The 14,666-nt window shown below is 41.7% G+C and overlaps 2 protein-coding genes across 2 annotated transcripts; both read right to left on the bottom strand.

The window, feature by feature from the left end:
- Positions 1-4,013: 4,013 nt before the first annotated feature.
- Positions 4,014-12,031, bottom strand: LOC121046884 (early nodulin-75). Its single transcript, XM_040501574.2, has 3 exons — positions 11,100-12,031; positions 7,324-7,489; positions 4,014-5,853 (listed from the first exon to the last, which is right to left on the bottom strand). The coding sequence occupies exons 1-3, from the start codon at positions 11,978-11,980 to the stop codon at positions 5,809-5,811; spliced, it is 1,092 nt and encodes a 363-aa protein (XP_040357508.2). The 5' UTR covers positions 11,981-12,031; the 3' UTR covers positions 4,014-5,808.
- Positions 12,032-12,056: 25 nt separating this feature from the next.
- On the bottom strand, positions 12,057-14,272 carry LOC121833196 (early nodulin-75-like). The gene is made up of 2 exons (XM_042286321.1): positions 12,130-14,272; positions 12,057-12,079 (listed from the first exon to the last, which is right to left on the bottom strand). The coding sequence occupies exons 1-2, from the start codon at positions 14,270-14,272 to the stop codon at positions 12,057-12,059; spliced, it is 2,166 nt and encodes a 721-aa protein (XP_042142255.1).
- Positions 14,273-14,666: the final 394 nt, after the last annotated feature.

Here is a 14,666-nt window from a genome sequence, read left to right as displayed (position 1 = left end):
CACTGCTAAGTGTAGGCTTTGAAAAAGGACCCTACTTTGGGGAGTTGTATCTTCTTTCTCAATAAAATGATGCAACATGTTTTTAATGGAAATGAATGCCGAAATAGAGTATAACAGGTTACATAAATTTAAAAAAAATCGAGGGTGGTGTTTTTTTTTTTTATTCGCATCGGAATTTTTCTTTGTTTGATTTTTTTTTTCATGTTTGACTAAATATATCCTAACTATTGTATCATACAGATACCTTAGTTATTTTTTAAATATTAGCTATATATTAGTAGAATAATATCTGCAAATTATATCATAATGATTAAATTATTTCGTGAGATACAGACCTCCAAAGTTTGCCCTTTGTCGTTCGAGCAGGCATGTTTGTCAATTTTTAGAAAAATAAATAAATTTTAAATAAATATGATTACTTTATATTACAAGCAAGCTGTACCCATAGTTTGCGCCTAAAACGTATTAGAGTTCTCCTAATGTTATCGCTTTAGTTATTCACTCTCAAACGGGCCCCCTCCATCAGTGCGCGTTATTGCAACTGTCCACCACCTCATGCCTTACGATTTTTCCTGTCCCCAAGTATTTTTTCTAGTCAAAACTAAGTTTGGATTCGTTCATACCAGACACTAGACAATAACATATAAAAACATCAGTTGATTTGAAAATGTCGACTAGCCATCCTTTGGTCGATCTTATCTGAAATCACCCATTAACAGTGTTGAAACAGTAGTCAAGCATAATTCGATGGTTTCATATTTCGCAAATTTACTAATATGTCGATTTTCCTAATATCGTACAAAAAGAAATGTCGTGACCTAGAATATATTTTCTATCTGAATAATATATTTGCATAACCAACCTTTTTAAGATTATTTTCGATTCAGAGGGCTGAAGTCACTGCGATATACAGCTGGTTTAAAATATGTAGGCGCTGATTTCTTTCAACAGAAATAGCGGCATTAAAAATGTATTGACTACTACCAAGTTGGTGCAACGCAACATGACCAGAAAATCGAAGACAATGCAACGAGAAAATTAGGATGGTGCAAATTGTTTTGCCTTTGGAACGTAAAACCGCAGACGAGGAGTTTGTTGTATGTTTAAAAAAAAAAAAAAACAATACTAATGATTCAAGCTATGTACATATGCATTTTTAAAGAAAAATGTTGTTTGGATGTTTTACTGTACTTAAACAACGGATTTTACGCACCACTTGGATACATATGCACTTCATGTAGTCACAATGTCTTGGCTTCAAATTCGACCAAGTGAAGCACTTCGAGTTATTTAACGAATTGATAGTCTGCATTGGTAAAACAACAAATAGCAATTCGGCAAATATGTGAATAACACTCTGGAACGTGTTTTTTTTTTTAATAACAACACGAAGCGCCACAAAGACAGCGCATCCGAGCCAGAACGCTAATTTGGTATCTTAAATAAATAAATAAAAAAAATACCCACCTTATTTATTTTTTTCCACCGGCCCCACGCCAGAACGTTCTGACGTGCGGATGGTGTTCACATTAAAAGACACTGCCACAAATGCAGTTTCGACAGCTTTGACTGAGCGCTAAAGCAAAAAAAAAAAAAAAAATCAATCACAAAGAACAGTATTAATCAGGCGATCGCTAGAGCTCAGGAGACAAATAAAATAGGTACAAAATGCATCATTTTATCGCCTAACATCAATGTTACCACGTGCCCCCACATGTACGGTAAGGAAGGACTTCGAGCTCGTAGTTTTCGCTGTTTTACAGATTAGGATGAGACAAGATATTGTTTTCAGTGCAGAATGTAACAAAAAAAGGCGTCCGTATGTTTTGTGCCGTCACACACCATACCCAAGCAAGTACAGCATCTTCAACTATGCAAAGGACAAAACGGACTTCCCATCGTTGCGGAAGTTGCGCACCAGATGGCGCGACCTGACGATGTAAAAGACACGCCTTACGCCCAGCTGGCTTCATCTTCGTCTTTCAGGAGGGAACGTTCTGTCAAAACTACTACGTCCTGCTACTCTAAAGTATGCACTGGAAGGCCTGTCTAGACAAGCCTTCCTCAATGACCGTATGAGTGAAGCCTTAGCATCCTGCTTAGGCTTCCTTCAAAGCAGAGCTTGGTTTAGGCCTCCCTGTCGTCAAATCTGGATCAACCCATAGACCCTTCTATGACCTCTTTCGGTGCTGCTTGACTGGTTGGAATGCTGCATCAAGCACTCCAGCAAGTATGTTAAATGCCAGGGCCAGCCAATGTATTCTATTCCGCTGAGTTGTGGCGGCCAATACATCGGAAAAACGGGAAGAACTTTCGCCCTAGGAAACGCTTCTTAGAGGTCACCAAGGAGTCATGTGAAACTTACCGTCCAATTGTTGTGCACGCTCGCACCTGCCGTGATTGCACCCCTAGCTATAAATGCAATGCGGTGCATATGGTTCACACAAATACAAGAAAATGGCCGAGATATAATTAAAGCATTTAAGATGAAGAATGCTACAAACAACTTTATACTGTTCTTATCGACACAAGAGCTGCAATTGCTCGCGCCAGAGGTACCCTAAAAAAAGCTTATTTTAATTTTCGTTTTTTTTTTTTCGGAGATTTAATCTCCCAATTTTAAATTCTCTTCTTACGTTCTTTTAAATTTCTTAAATTTGCTTCGATTTAAAAGTAGCCTATTTATCTCCATCTTTATATTTTGTAGTATTTTTGTTTGCCTTCAATTATTTTTGTTACCGCGGTGTTCGTAGTGCGATGGACTATATAAATGCGTCATTGTTCGACGAAAGAACTGTGAGGGTATATGATTCAGTGATTCCATTTCAGTGAATCATTCTTTCTCTATGAACTATAGTTTATCCAACGCGGTCTGCTACGTGTAGAGAATCCGCATGTTGGCGTCAATTAAATTTATATTAGTGTCTATAGTTACTTTTTATTAAGACGCATCTTAGTATTTGTATTACGGAACACTTTTTCAAGTATCGCAACCCAGCCCTGGTTGGGGGGAGGGGGGTTGGAGTTAGTTTTTTCTGCGGCCCTCTCTGACCTCCGGTTGAAGACGCATAAAACTCAGCACAAAGGCCTTGCTATTAACGAGGCATTTGTGCTGGGCATTCTACGTCACCTAACAGAGATAAGCGTTGGATGTAGAGTGAAAACGAGCAACGCGGAAGCATTTAGATCTGAGTCGTGTTCTCATTGAATAAACGTATTTCCCCGTTGAAAACTAACGCAGCAGTCGCGTACAATCTACGTCAATTATCGGAGGTTGCGCTGGGCTGCGGTAAATGCGACTTGAAAAATTCATCACTGCGCCCTTTTCTTGTGGCTGTAGAGTGAACACACGATAAGAAGGCGGAAAAGGAAAGTGCCAGACGGGAGCTGTGAAGCTAGTCCCGATGGGCGCCTGGTGTCTCCACTGTGGATGAGGAATTTAGTCAGTGCGGTACCACGACCGCATGCTGGGATGATGCTAATCCAGGCTGAAATAGGCAGGGGTTGGGATTAAAACGCGGACCCCTGGGTCCTGCAGGGCCAGCTTTCATTCACGTTTCCCGGGCTTGTGTGCGTTAACGCAGTCAGTCCTCCATTAATTAATTAACTTATTTATTATGAGTTACCCACAAACAGCTGGACGCCTCCTTAATGGCGCAGTTATTAATGTCAGCTAGTTATCAAATTGTTCGGACACGATAAAAATATGGAAACCCTGGACAAAACAATGGTAGCAACACACTTCCAAATTTACGCCCTTCATGAACAACATCTCGGCTAACATTTCCACAAATCCGTTCTAAATGACTATACGCCAATTGAAGGCGCGTCACGGGTACTGAGTGATGTAAATCAGAAGTCCACTACACCTAGGAGAAACGTGCCAGTTGGCGTGACTCAACTGTACCATTTACGATCTTATACAGAAACATCAATCCACGGATCGTCCTGTTGTGCAACGTGTCCAAATCCGCTCCCATGCGGAAGAGCCATTGAAGTAAACAAAACAAAAATACAAGGTTGCTCTTTATTTGTCGTAAAATACATGAGAGCAAATAACATAATAATAATATCTTGATTATTCGCACAAGGTTGGGTGGAATTCATTCGAGACTAAGACAAGTAAATAAAGTTGATTGATATGCGGAAGTATCTCGCTTACACACACAAAGCTCTAAAAATGAAGAAAAGAACCCTTCATACTACGACGATGTAATCTCAGAAAAACAATTGGAATTCGCTAATCGAACACAGCTCACCCAAGTGCCAGAAAGATATTTTTTAATCGTGACGTTGCTAATAAACAGTTTATTGCTGAAGGTAAAACATTCATTTTCTATTTGATATGATCAATTTGACATTTACCATTTAACCAATGACCGCTGACATTTCAAGATTGCCGAATCAATCGTCTTTCTATTGCGATCAGTTTCGTAAGATATGAAGAATGGGCTATTTATGTTCATAATTACGTCGACTATACTCCGTTTTGTTTGAGTACTCAGCGTGGCAAAAGCTACAAGAACGACATCCAAGCTTTCAGCGCCCCTGACTAGACAGCGTACTCGCGCTGTGCAAGAATCTTTCAGGGAAATATGGATGGGACCCTTAAAGGGAAACTGAAGCGGTATGTACTGAAATCTTCTTCATTTAGCCTTCAGGATTACGAATTTAAAATATATATTTCAGATTGATGCACCAAGTACCCACAACAGCGCTTTAAAAATAGCGCTGAAGCCCCTCCTTCCCGGCATGGTCAGTGCAAGCAGGGAATCGGGGCGTATTACACAGCTAGATATGTCAATATTCCCGTGCCTTCCGCAAGCCTCACCCGAGCAGTCAAAAATGCTGCAAGCGTTTCCTCACAAGGTGAACGCGCAGGGCTATTGAAAGGTTGAAACCTCTGGATTTGACGTCACGTTCGGGTCAACTACTTGTGCTATTCAAATTTACAGGACAAAAATACGCTGAAATTCACCTCGAACTCGTTTTTCCCAATAATCTCTTCAGCTTTCCTCTAACTTCGGCTTCGCTCGCGCATAAAGTGAAACAAATGGTACATCGGCCTTGTACCGGCTCAAAAAAGCAATCTTAACGATCCGTAATTTTTTGAAGAGATGAACTCTAGTTGCCTCGTAAAGGCAGAGTCCTATGATACAAGTTGGATGCTTCTGCAAGACAGTGATTATTACCGCGATATGACAGGCGGCCGACGAAAATATAGATATAAATGTGTTCGACGTTCCTGTGTCCAAGCATTTTTTTTAGCCCTTAAAGGCCTAATCTGCAGATGTAAATTTCCTACACAGGCTATAAATGCGAGGTTCTCAGTTGATCGGGTTCTAATACTGGGTGGGTATTTAGTTAAAATAACGGAAAGATTGACAAAGCTGAGCCTCTTTAAAAGTTTTTTTTTGTTTTGTTGATAATACCTAAAGGTACACAAACACAACAAAGACCGGCACAGTAGCGCCAACATTTATAATTAAAAACAACAACATAATACTCGGGGATTCCAGTTTTGCTACATAATACATGATCCTGACTACAGTTAGCACATGAATACTTGTATTATAAGAACGTTTCAGTTTTCGCTTCTATTGTATCCTTCCATTTTTCTAGATTTTTACTGGATTACCGAACACATATGTAAAAAAAAAAAAACGGTACTAAGACATTGAAATTTTGTTTTCATCATACCGTCAAATCGACACAGATACATTCGAGAAGAATTTGTTTTTGTGATATTTCGAGGCTCTCTGTTAGCTTAGAGTCGACGGCGAAGTCTTCATGCCTTCTTCGTCCTTATTAGGGAACTGCAAGAATCATTGGAGCGTCGTACTTGATGGAGCACTGAAAGAAACAATAGTTCGTCCAAATTTATGTTATACAAAGAACGGCCTGTATAGATATTGCCATTCAGACGGCGCGACCTTTGGAGGTGTATATCGCGTGCCTTGATGATTGGCTAAATTGATACAGGTTGATTAGAAATTTTAATTCGAAGCGCATTTTGCGGCACTTCTATGTATTATAAGTACGGTTTTGTGTTTTCGGGGCATATTTTTAATCACACTTGTGTGCGGTTTTTTGAGTTTATATTTTCCCACACAGTGGATGCTTTTCTGTCTATTTCTGATATCGGACAAAAATATTGGTGTTTGTCAAAGCTTCCCTCTAAAAAAAAAAAAAAAAAAAAAAAAAAAAAAAAAAAAAACATGTAGAATTAGCACGACCTGGATAAGGATTCAATCTTCAGGGGACGTGAGCTCGTTTCGAATACGAATAATTGTTATTCGTGCATGATGCACTTCTGCCGAGGATGGGTTTGGTTAGGTCTTGTTCAATCGTCGTTCACCTAAGTACTTTCAGAAATGGCGATTATTGCATGGCGCGGTCCACTGAGTTTAGGTTAGGTTAGGTTAGGTTTTGGTCACTTGCCATTCGTCATAGTATTTTGATAAATGAATAATATTGCATGATCCCATTCTCCGGAGGTTAGGTTAGGTTAGTTCTTGCTGATTCGTCATACACCAGTGTCTTCTGATAAATTGTTACTATTGCATGATGCCGTTCGGCTAAAGTTAGGCTAGGTTATTAGGTCTTGGTCACCCGTGATTTGCCAAAGTATCTTGATAAAAGGCGCTTAATAAATGATGCGAGGATAGGTCAGGTTAGGTCAGGTTAGGTTAAGTTAGGTTAGGTTAGGTTAGGTTAGGTTGGGTTAGGTTAGGTTAGGTTAGGCCTTGGGGACTTGCCATTCGCGAAACTATTTTAAAGCATGATGCTTTAAAATAGTTCTAATCTTGACATTTGTCCGTCCGTCCGTCCGTGCATTTCCCAATAAATTTGGCGGGGAAATTGATATCACGTGACCTGACGTCATGTGATCTCCACGCCAATCTAGTTCCCCGCTAAAGTTAACGGCAAGATTGACGTCATCTGACATATATATATATATATATATATATATATATATATATATATATTATTGTCACGTGACCTATATCCTATACAAGACTGTATAGAGTCCTCTAAATTAATTTAATTGATCGCTTCTTAAATACTGCATTTTATGTTTTACAGGTCTTTAAAGTTAAAGGTCGCGGCCAGTTTTTGCATAATGCCGTTCTATTGAGGTTAAATTTGGTTAAGTCGCGTCTTCGTCAGTCGTCATTAGCAATTTTTTCAAGAAATGGCGAAAATTGATGTCGTCATGTCGACACATCTGGCGCGTCATAAAAGACGCGCTTGATTTCTTCATAGACCGATAGATCTTTGATTCAGTTGACAACGATACGTTTGTAAATAAAAGCTACTTGCCTTTTCCAGTTTTTCGCAGATAGGCAGCTTGACCTTGGCTACGGACATGGCAATAGCAAACGCGAGCTTTATCGCGGCTAACACGTACGCTTGGAACTTCTGAGGATCGACACCGAGAGGGACGGCCGCTATTGGTTCGGATGTTGACTTGTTTTCCGGACTGCACCTGAAAATGAAATGTCCCGCACTTAGTCAAATCAAAGATAAAAGGCGAAAAAATGCAGAAAACTAAATAGCACGCTTGCTCTAGCTCGAACTGGTAGGGGATAGGGCAGCGTATTAGTCGCTGTTGAGGGACGCTGTAGTTTACGGAAGCGTGAAAATTTAGATATGTTCCCGAAGAGTTTATGGGTAGAAATGTAGTGTTCAAGGAGATAAGGGTACCCCATCGAGCAACATGGTAAAACCGGAGACACAAAAAATAAAAAGGACAGACAGAACGCCGTCTCAGACAAAGCTAAAAAGTTTTATTCACAACACCCCTCCTTTATAGCGAACAAACCTGAGCCAACGCGGATGTGAAAACACAGTAAATGCTAGTATAAGCAAAAGTGGGACCACCCATTGGCGATATTTAGTCCATTACAACCTACGCAGCCAATCACGAAGTAGCCACCCAAAGACTGTCAAGAAGGGTGTTGTGTCACCCCTCCTACGAAATGCCATGCAAAAGTCTTATGGTCATTTTTTTGGTAAACACCCTTTCGGTCCAGTTCTTGCTGTTGGTTCGGTCAGGTTATCAACCAGGCCTCATTTTGAGTGCCGCAAGGAAACTTTTGAATGACCTTGGAATAAAAAGAGAAGAAAAAAGAAAAAAAAAATCAGAGAAGTGGGTGTGCCTTGCGTTTTTCACGCCATTTCTCACAATTTGAAATGTTTGACAGCGCGGTTTGGTGTTAGAGTAGTTTTCAAAAACGACTTTCGCCTGAGCCTGTTGCCTCTCTTCTTAGGAGTACATGAAGAGTGTGGCAAAAAGCACAGAAATCCGGCCATGTCGTGCAAAAAAGGTGTCGTCTTATGACGTCTGGCTTTTCTCATGTTGGTCAGACCGGCCGTTGTGTTAATGAAAGGCTCCTAGAGCACGAAAGGACAGTGCTATCAAGGTCGTCCAACTTCGAAATAGTCAAGCATCTTGATGATTGTAACAAGTGCGATCCCTAGTGGAAATTGGAAGAGGTAGTTTTCAGAAAATTGGATCCGCTTAAACAAGTTTTGAAGGAAACGATTAGGATTACGTCAGCAGGGAATTGTGTTAGCGATTCTTCGGTTGCTCTGGATACATTTTTTGTGGTTAATTTCGTATTCTGTAATTGATTAGATATCGGCGATGGGTCGCCCCCATTTTGCTAATACTAGTATTTGCTGTTTTTCTATTTCGGCGTCGGCTGAGGTTGGTTTGCTATAAAGGAAGGGTGTTCTGAATAAAACTTTTTAGCTGTGTGCGAGACGGTGTTGTGTGTGTCCTTGTTTTCCGTGTCGCCGGTTTTATCCTGTTGCTTAATATTCCCCAGCTCACCTGTGCCCTAACTCTTTTTTCAGGTATCCCATCGGTTTGTTTTAGCATTTTCAAAAAAAGAAAAAAAATAAATTAAGTGATTTTCGCCGGCGTCTTGTTGGAATAGAGAACACAACAAACTAGTTACAGGGATATAGGCTGTGTTCACGAGAGATCTTAATACTAGAGCTATCAAATGGTCACACTTCAATGTTCTTGCCGCATTTCATTGTAAACAGAAGTGTCGCAACATCCAAAACTTTGATTTACTTTTAGATATTAGAGAGCACAGTCAGTGTTCCTAATAACCAATTTATTACATTAAATAAATGCTTCTCAAATCTGGATTGTTTACACGTGACTCTAGACGAACTTCGTATGCTTTCATTGGATGTATATCTTGACGCTCTTGATGTATTGCTTTTTGTTTATAATTACACAGTCGTCAAGTTTTATGTCTTTTCGCCACACTCCTGGTATAATTATTTCTGCTGGAGTCGACTTCAGGATATATATATATATATATATATATATATATACACACATCATAAAACCGTATTGATTAGAAATCTACCTTGGAATCCCTTGATGTAAACAACCAAGTCATTTTTTTTTCACTAGGATTAAACTGGAAATGATGGAGACATATATTAACTAAAAAAAGCAAATATTTAAACTTCGCTAACTGTATTTCTCGCGAGCTAAACACTATTGAAAAAAAAAACCTCTTAGACAAGAAGGAGCAGTTTCCCATTGATTGGCGATTAAATTGATAGCCTGTAAAAGCTGTTGAAAGCCATGTAAGAATATCCAGAAAGCGTCATCGCCAAGTACACTATGATTCGGGAGAAACGGATCTCGTCAATATTCCAGAGAAATTCTCGAAATACGCTATATCGCGACTTGGAAAATATATTAGCTTGAAACATGCCTTAATTATCGAGGAAGCAATGGTGAGCCTGAGTTGATCGCGTATCATTTTAGATATGCAAAAAAAGAAAAAAAAGATATCAACCACACGTCAACCGCGTTGCCTCCCTTGTATGGCTTTAGTGACCTAGTAAGTTCCGTTTATGTCGTTCAGGAGTGTTTCAAGCTTTGCATGAAAGTGTTGCGACCCATAGGATCTACAGATCGCATAGTAATGCATTCTGCAATTCCTAGATATTCTTAAATATTGGCGCCTATAGTATGCTCTAGTTTTAACAACTCATTGAGGACAAGAATCTTCTTGGAGATATGAGAAGTACCGGTGGTTGCTCCGGTCTTGAGGTCAGGCAACACTAGAGATGTACTTAATTATATACCAATGTATCTTCTCTTCCTTTTTGAAACTTTTTGAAATGGTTTAGCACAAATTCCTGTTTTCCAACTTTAAAAATCTAAGAATCTCTAATCAATATGACTTCATGCCCTGCAGCTGGATGGCTATAAATTTAGCAACTTTTATATGAACAACATCTCGAGTATTCTTTGACCCAGTTCAACTAGATGCTTTTTCGATTCGACATCAGTAGGTCTTTCAACGTGGTTAATCCAACCCTCCTTTATCAAAGTCTTTCAATTACGAAATATAGAGCTCAGTATTAGATTCGAAAGTTATTTTTCAAATAAGCAGGAGTACATTTGTGTCAACAATAGGGCCTCTTCGTTGTACAAAACACTCACGTAAACGTGATAGTTTGCTCGTCCCTGCATACGTTAGGTGCAGCAGCTCGCAGAAGGAGGCAGTTAAAAAAAGTCCTAAATTTTAACATTGATTCTTTGGTTAGTTTTAACCCATCTAGAGTACGTCTTTCTTGTGTGAAACGGGATTTTCACAACTAACCTGTTGAAGGTCCAACGTATAAAAGATACTATTATTTTCATTCCCACATATTGTTATCTTCAAACAACCCTACATTGCACAAACTGTGATGTTGATTTATAACTCGTAAGCATGCTCACCCTACACCGGAGTCAGATGAAAGCGAATTTCTTGATTTTTGTTTAAAACCCCGCACGGCTTGGTTAAGCCTTAGATTGAGCCTTAGGATTCAACCCGTGCCTAGACTGCTCCAGTCTCCTTTTATACACCTTCATATTATGCCAGTTAAGCTCAGTCCGAAGATCGACTAAGCGTTAAAATCATTATTCTGACGTACTCGATATCCATAGCGCTGTCTGCACTAGGCTTCATTGCTCTCTCAAAAACTTGCCCACAAACAGAACTCAAAAGTACCAATATGGCAATGTATTTTCACGTAGGCTATTCTTTAATAAAATATAAATGCCTTCTTACCCTAGATCATGGTGCGTCGTTTTAATATCCTCGGGGCCGGCCCAGTACCTTGGATCATAGAGTTTTGGTTTTATTTCCTCGGGGTCGGACCAGTACCTTGGATCATGGAGCGTTGTCTTTATTCTCTCAGGGTCGGACCAGTACCTTGGATCATGGTGCATTGGTTTGATCTCGCCGTCGGACCAGTACCTTGGATCATGGTGCATTGGCTTCATCTCATTGGGGTCGGACCAGTACCTTGGATCATGATGCATTGGCTTCATCTCATTGGGGTCAGACCAGTACCTAGGATCATGGTGCATCGGCTTCATCTCATTGGGGTCAGACCAGTACCTAGGATCACGGTGTATTGGTTTTATTTCCTCCAGCTCAGACCAGTATCTTGGATCATGGTGCGTTGGTTTGATTTCCTTGGGGTCAGACCAGTATCTTGGATCATGGTGCATCGGTTTGATCTCGCCGTCGGACCAGTACCTTGGATCATGGTTAATTGGCTTCCTCTCATTGGGGTCGGACCAGTACCTTGGATCGTGGTGCATTGGCTTCATCTCATTAGGGTCAGACCAGTACCTGGGATCATGGTGCATCGGTTTCATCTTATTGAGGTCAGACCAGTACCTAGGATCATGGTGTATTGGTTTGATTTCCTCGGGCTCAGACCAGTATCTTGGATCATGGTGCGTTGGTTTGATTTCCTTGGGGTCAGACCAGTATCTTGGATCATGGTGCATCGGTTTGATCTTGCCGTCGGACCAGTACCTTGGATCATGGTTAATTGGCTTCCTCTCATTGGGGTCGGACCAGTACCTTGGATCGTGGTGCATTGGCTTCATCTCATTAGGGTCAGACCAGTACCTGGGATCATGGTGCATCGGTTTCATCTTATTGAGGTCAGACCAGTACCTAGGATCATGGTGTATTGGTTTGATTTCCTCGAGCTCAGACCAGTATCTTGGATCATGGTGCGTTGGTTTGATTTCCTTGGGGTCAGACCAGTATCTTGGATCATGGTGCATCGGTTTGATCTTGCCGTCGGACCAGTACCTTGGATCATGGTGCATTGGCTTCCTCTCATTAAGGTCGGACCAGTACCTTGGATCGTGGTGCATTGGCTTCATCTCATTGGGGTCAGACCAGTACCTAGGATCATGGTGCATCGGTTTCATCTTATTGGGGTCAGACCAGTACCTAGGATCATGGTGTATCGGTTTGATTTCCTCGGGCTCAGACCAGTATCTTGGATCATGGTGCGTTGGTTTGATTTCCTTGGAGTCAGACCAGTATCTTGGATCATGGTGCATCGGTTTGAACTTGCCGTCGGACCAGTACCTTGGATCATGGTGCATTGGCTTCCTCTCATTGGGGTCGGACCAGTACCTTGGATCATGGTGCATTGGCTTCATCTCATTGGGGTCAGACCAGTACCTAGGATCATGGTGCATCGGTTTCATCTTATTGGGGTCAGACCAGTACCTAGGATCATGATGCATTGGCTTCATCTCATTGGGGTCAGACCAGTACCTAGGATCATGGTGCATTGGCTTCATCTCATTGGGGTCAGACCAGTACCTAGGATCATGGTGCATCGGTTTCATCTTATTGGGGTCAGACCAGTACCTAGGATCATGGTGCATCGGTTTGATCTTGCCGTCGGACCAGTACCTTGGATCATGGTGCATTGGCTTCCTCTCATTGGGGTCGGACCAGTACCTTGGATCGTGGTGCATTGGCTTCATCTCATTGGGGTCAGACCAGTACCTAGGATCATGGTGCATCGGTTTCATCTTATTGGGGTCAGACCAGTACCTAGGATCATGGTGTATTGGTTTGATTTCCTCGGGCTCAGACCAGTATCTTGGATCATGGTGCGTTGGTTTGATTTCCTTGGGGTCAGACCAGTATCTTGGATCATGGTGCATCGGTTTGAACTTGCCGTCGGACCAGTACCTTGGATCATGGTGTATTGGTTTTATCTCATTGGAATCGGACCAGTACCTTGGATCATGGTGCACTGGCTTCATCTCATTGGGGTCAGACCAGTACCTAGGATCATGGTGCGTCGGCTTCATCTTATTGGGGTCAGACCAGTACCTAGGATCATGGTGTATTGGTTTGATTTCCTCGGGCTCAGACCAGTATCTTGGATCATGGTGCATTGGTTTGATTTCTTTGGGGTAAGACCAATATCTTGGATCATGGTGCATCGGTTTGATCTCCTCGCCATCAGACCAGTACCTCGGGTCAAGGTGCGTTGGCCTCGCCTCCTTAGAGTCGGACCAGTACCCTGGATCATGGTGCGTTGGCTTGATTTCTTCAGGGTCGAACCAGTACCTTGGATCATGGCGTGTTGGCTTGATTTCTTTGGGGTCGGACCAGTACCTTGGATCGTGGTGCATTGGCTTCATTTCATTGGGGTCAGACCAGTATCTAGGATCATGGTGCATTGGCTTCATCTCATTGGGGTCAGACCAGTACCTAGGATCATGGTGCATTGGTTTGATTTCCTCGGGCTCAGACCAATATCGTGGATCATGGAGCATCGGTTTGATCTTCTCGCCGTCGGACCAGTATCTTGGATCATGGTGTACTGGTTTGATTTTCTCGCAGTCAGGCCAGTATCTTGGATCATGGTGCATCGGTTTGATCTCCTCGTCATCGGACCAGTACCTTGGATCATGGTGCGTCGGCTTGATTTCTTCGGAGTCGACCCAGTACCTTGGATCATGGTGCATCGGCTTGACTTCCTCGGTGTTGGCCCAGTACCTTGGATCATGATGCTTCGGCTTGCCCTCCTCGGAATCAGCCCAATATCTTGGATCATGATGCATCGGCTTGGCCCCCTTGGGGTCGGCCCAGTACCTTGGAACACGGTGCATTGGTTTCATCTCATCATTGTCGCCCCAATACCTTGGATCATGATGAATTGGCTCGTCCTCCTGAGAACCAGCCCAGTATCTTGGATCACGATACGTCGGCTTGGCCTCCTCGGGGTCGGCCCAGTACCTTGGATCATGGTGCATCGGCTTGAGATCCTCGGGATCGATCCAGTACCTTGGGTCATGGTGCATCGGTTGAAGGGGAAGTTGAATGTTCGAATCTTTTAAGTAGCAAAAGCCATTTAATTCGGTGTCCTTGTCAGAAACGCTGGTGGCGAGTCTGCATAGCAAAATCATTTGTGATATTCAAGTGACGCTGCATATCGGCATCACTGTTTCCACGCACTGTTGCACACGCTTCAACCAGTAAGTGCTTGGCGGATACGCATATAGCTGAAAAGTACGGTGAAAGTACGAGGACGAATAGGTTGTTCTTGGACATATTAATAAATACTAAATGAATAATATTCATTCTTATTATTAATGTTATTTTTGTTATTAATTTTACTTTAAGATAATTCGGAACATTCGCAGTGCTGAGGATTATGAAATGCACGATAAGGAAGTGTGGGCGTTAAATGATTGGTTTCTAAGGAATATTCTACTCATGAAGAAATCTAAAAAAAAGACTCCTCGCGAAAGAATTACAGCGTTTACTTTCCCTACAAAATTGTTTTTTAAAGTCCACTGT

Source organism: Ixodes scapularis, unplaced genomic scaffold (assembly GCF_016920785.2).
Source record: "Ixodes scapularis isolate PalLabHiFi unplaced genomic scaffold, ASM1692078v2 PGA_scaffold7__128_contigs__length_106722199, whole genome shotgun sequence".
NCBI classification, from domain to species: Eukaryota; Metazoa; Arthropoda; class Arachnida; order Ixodida; family Ixodidae; genus Ixodes; species Ixodes scapularis.
The sequence above is the reverse complement of the archived record's forward strand: the minus strand, read 5'-3'. Positions and strand labels throughout refer to the sequence as shown.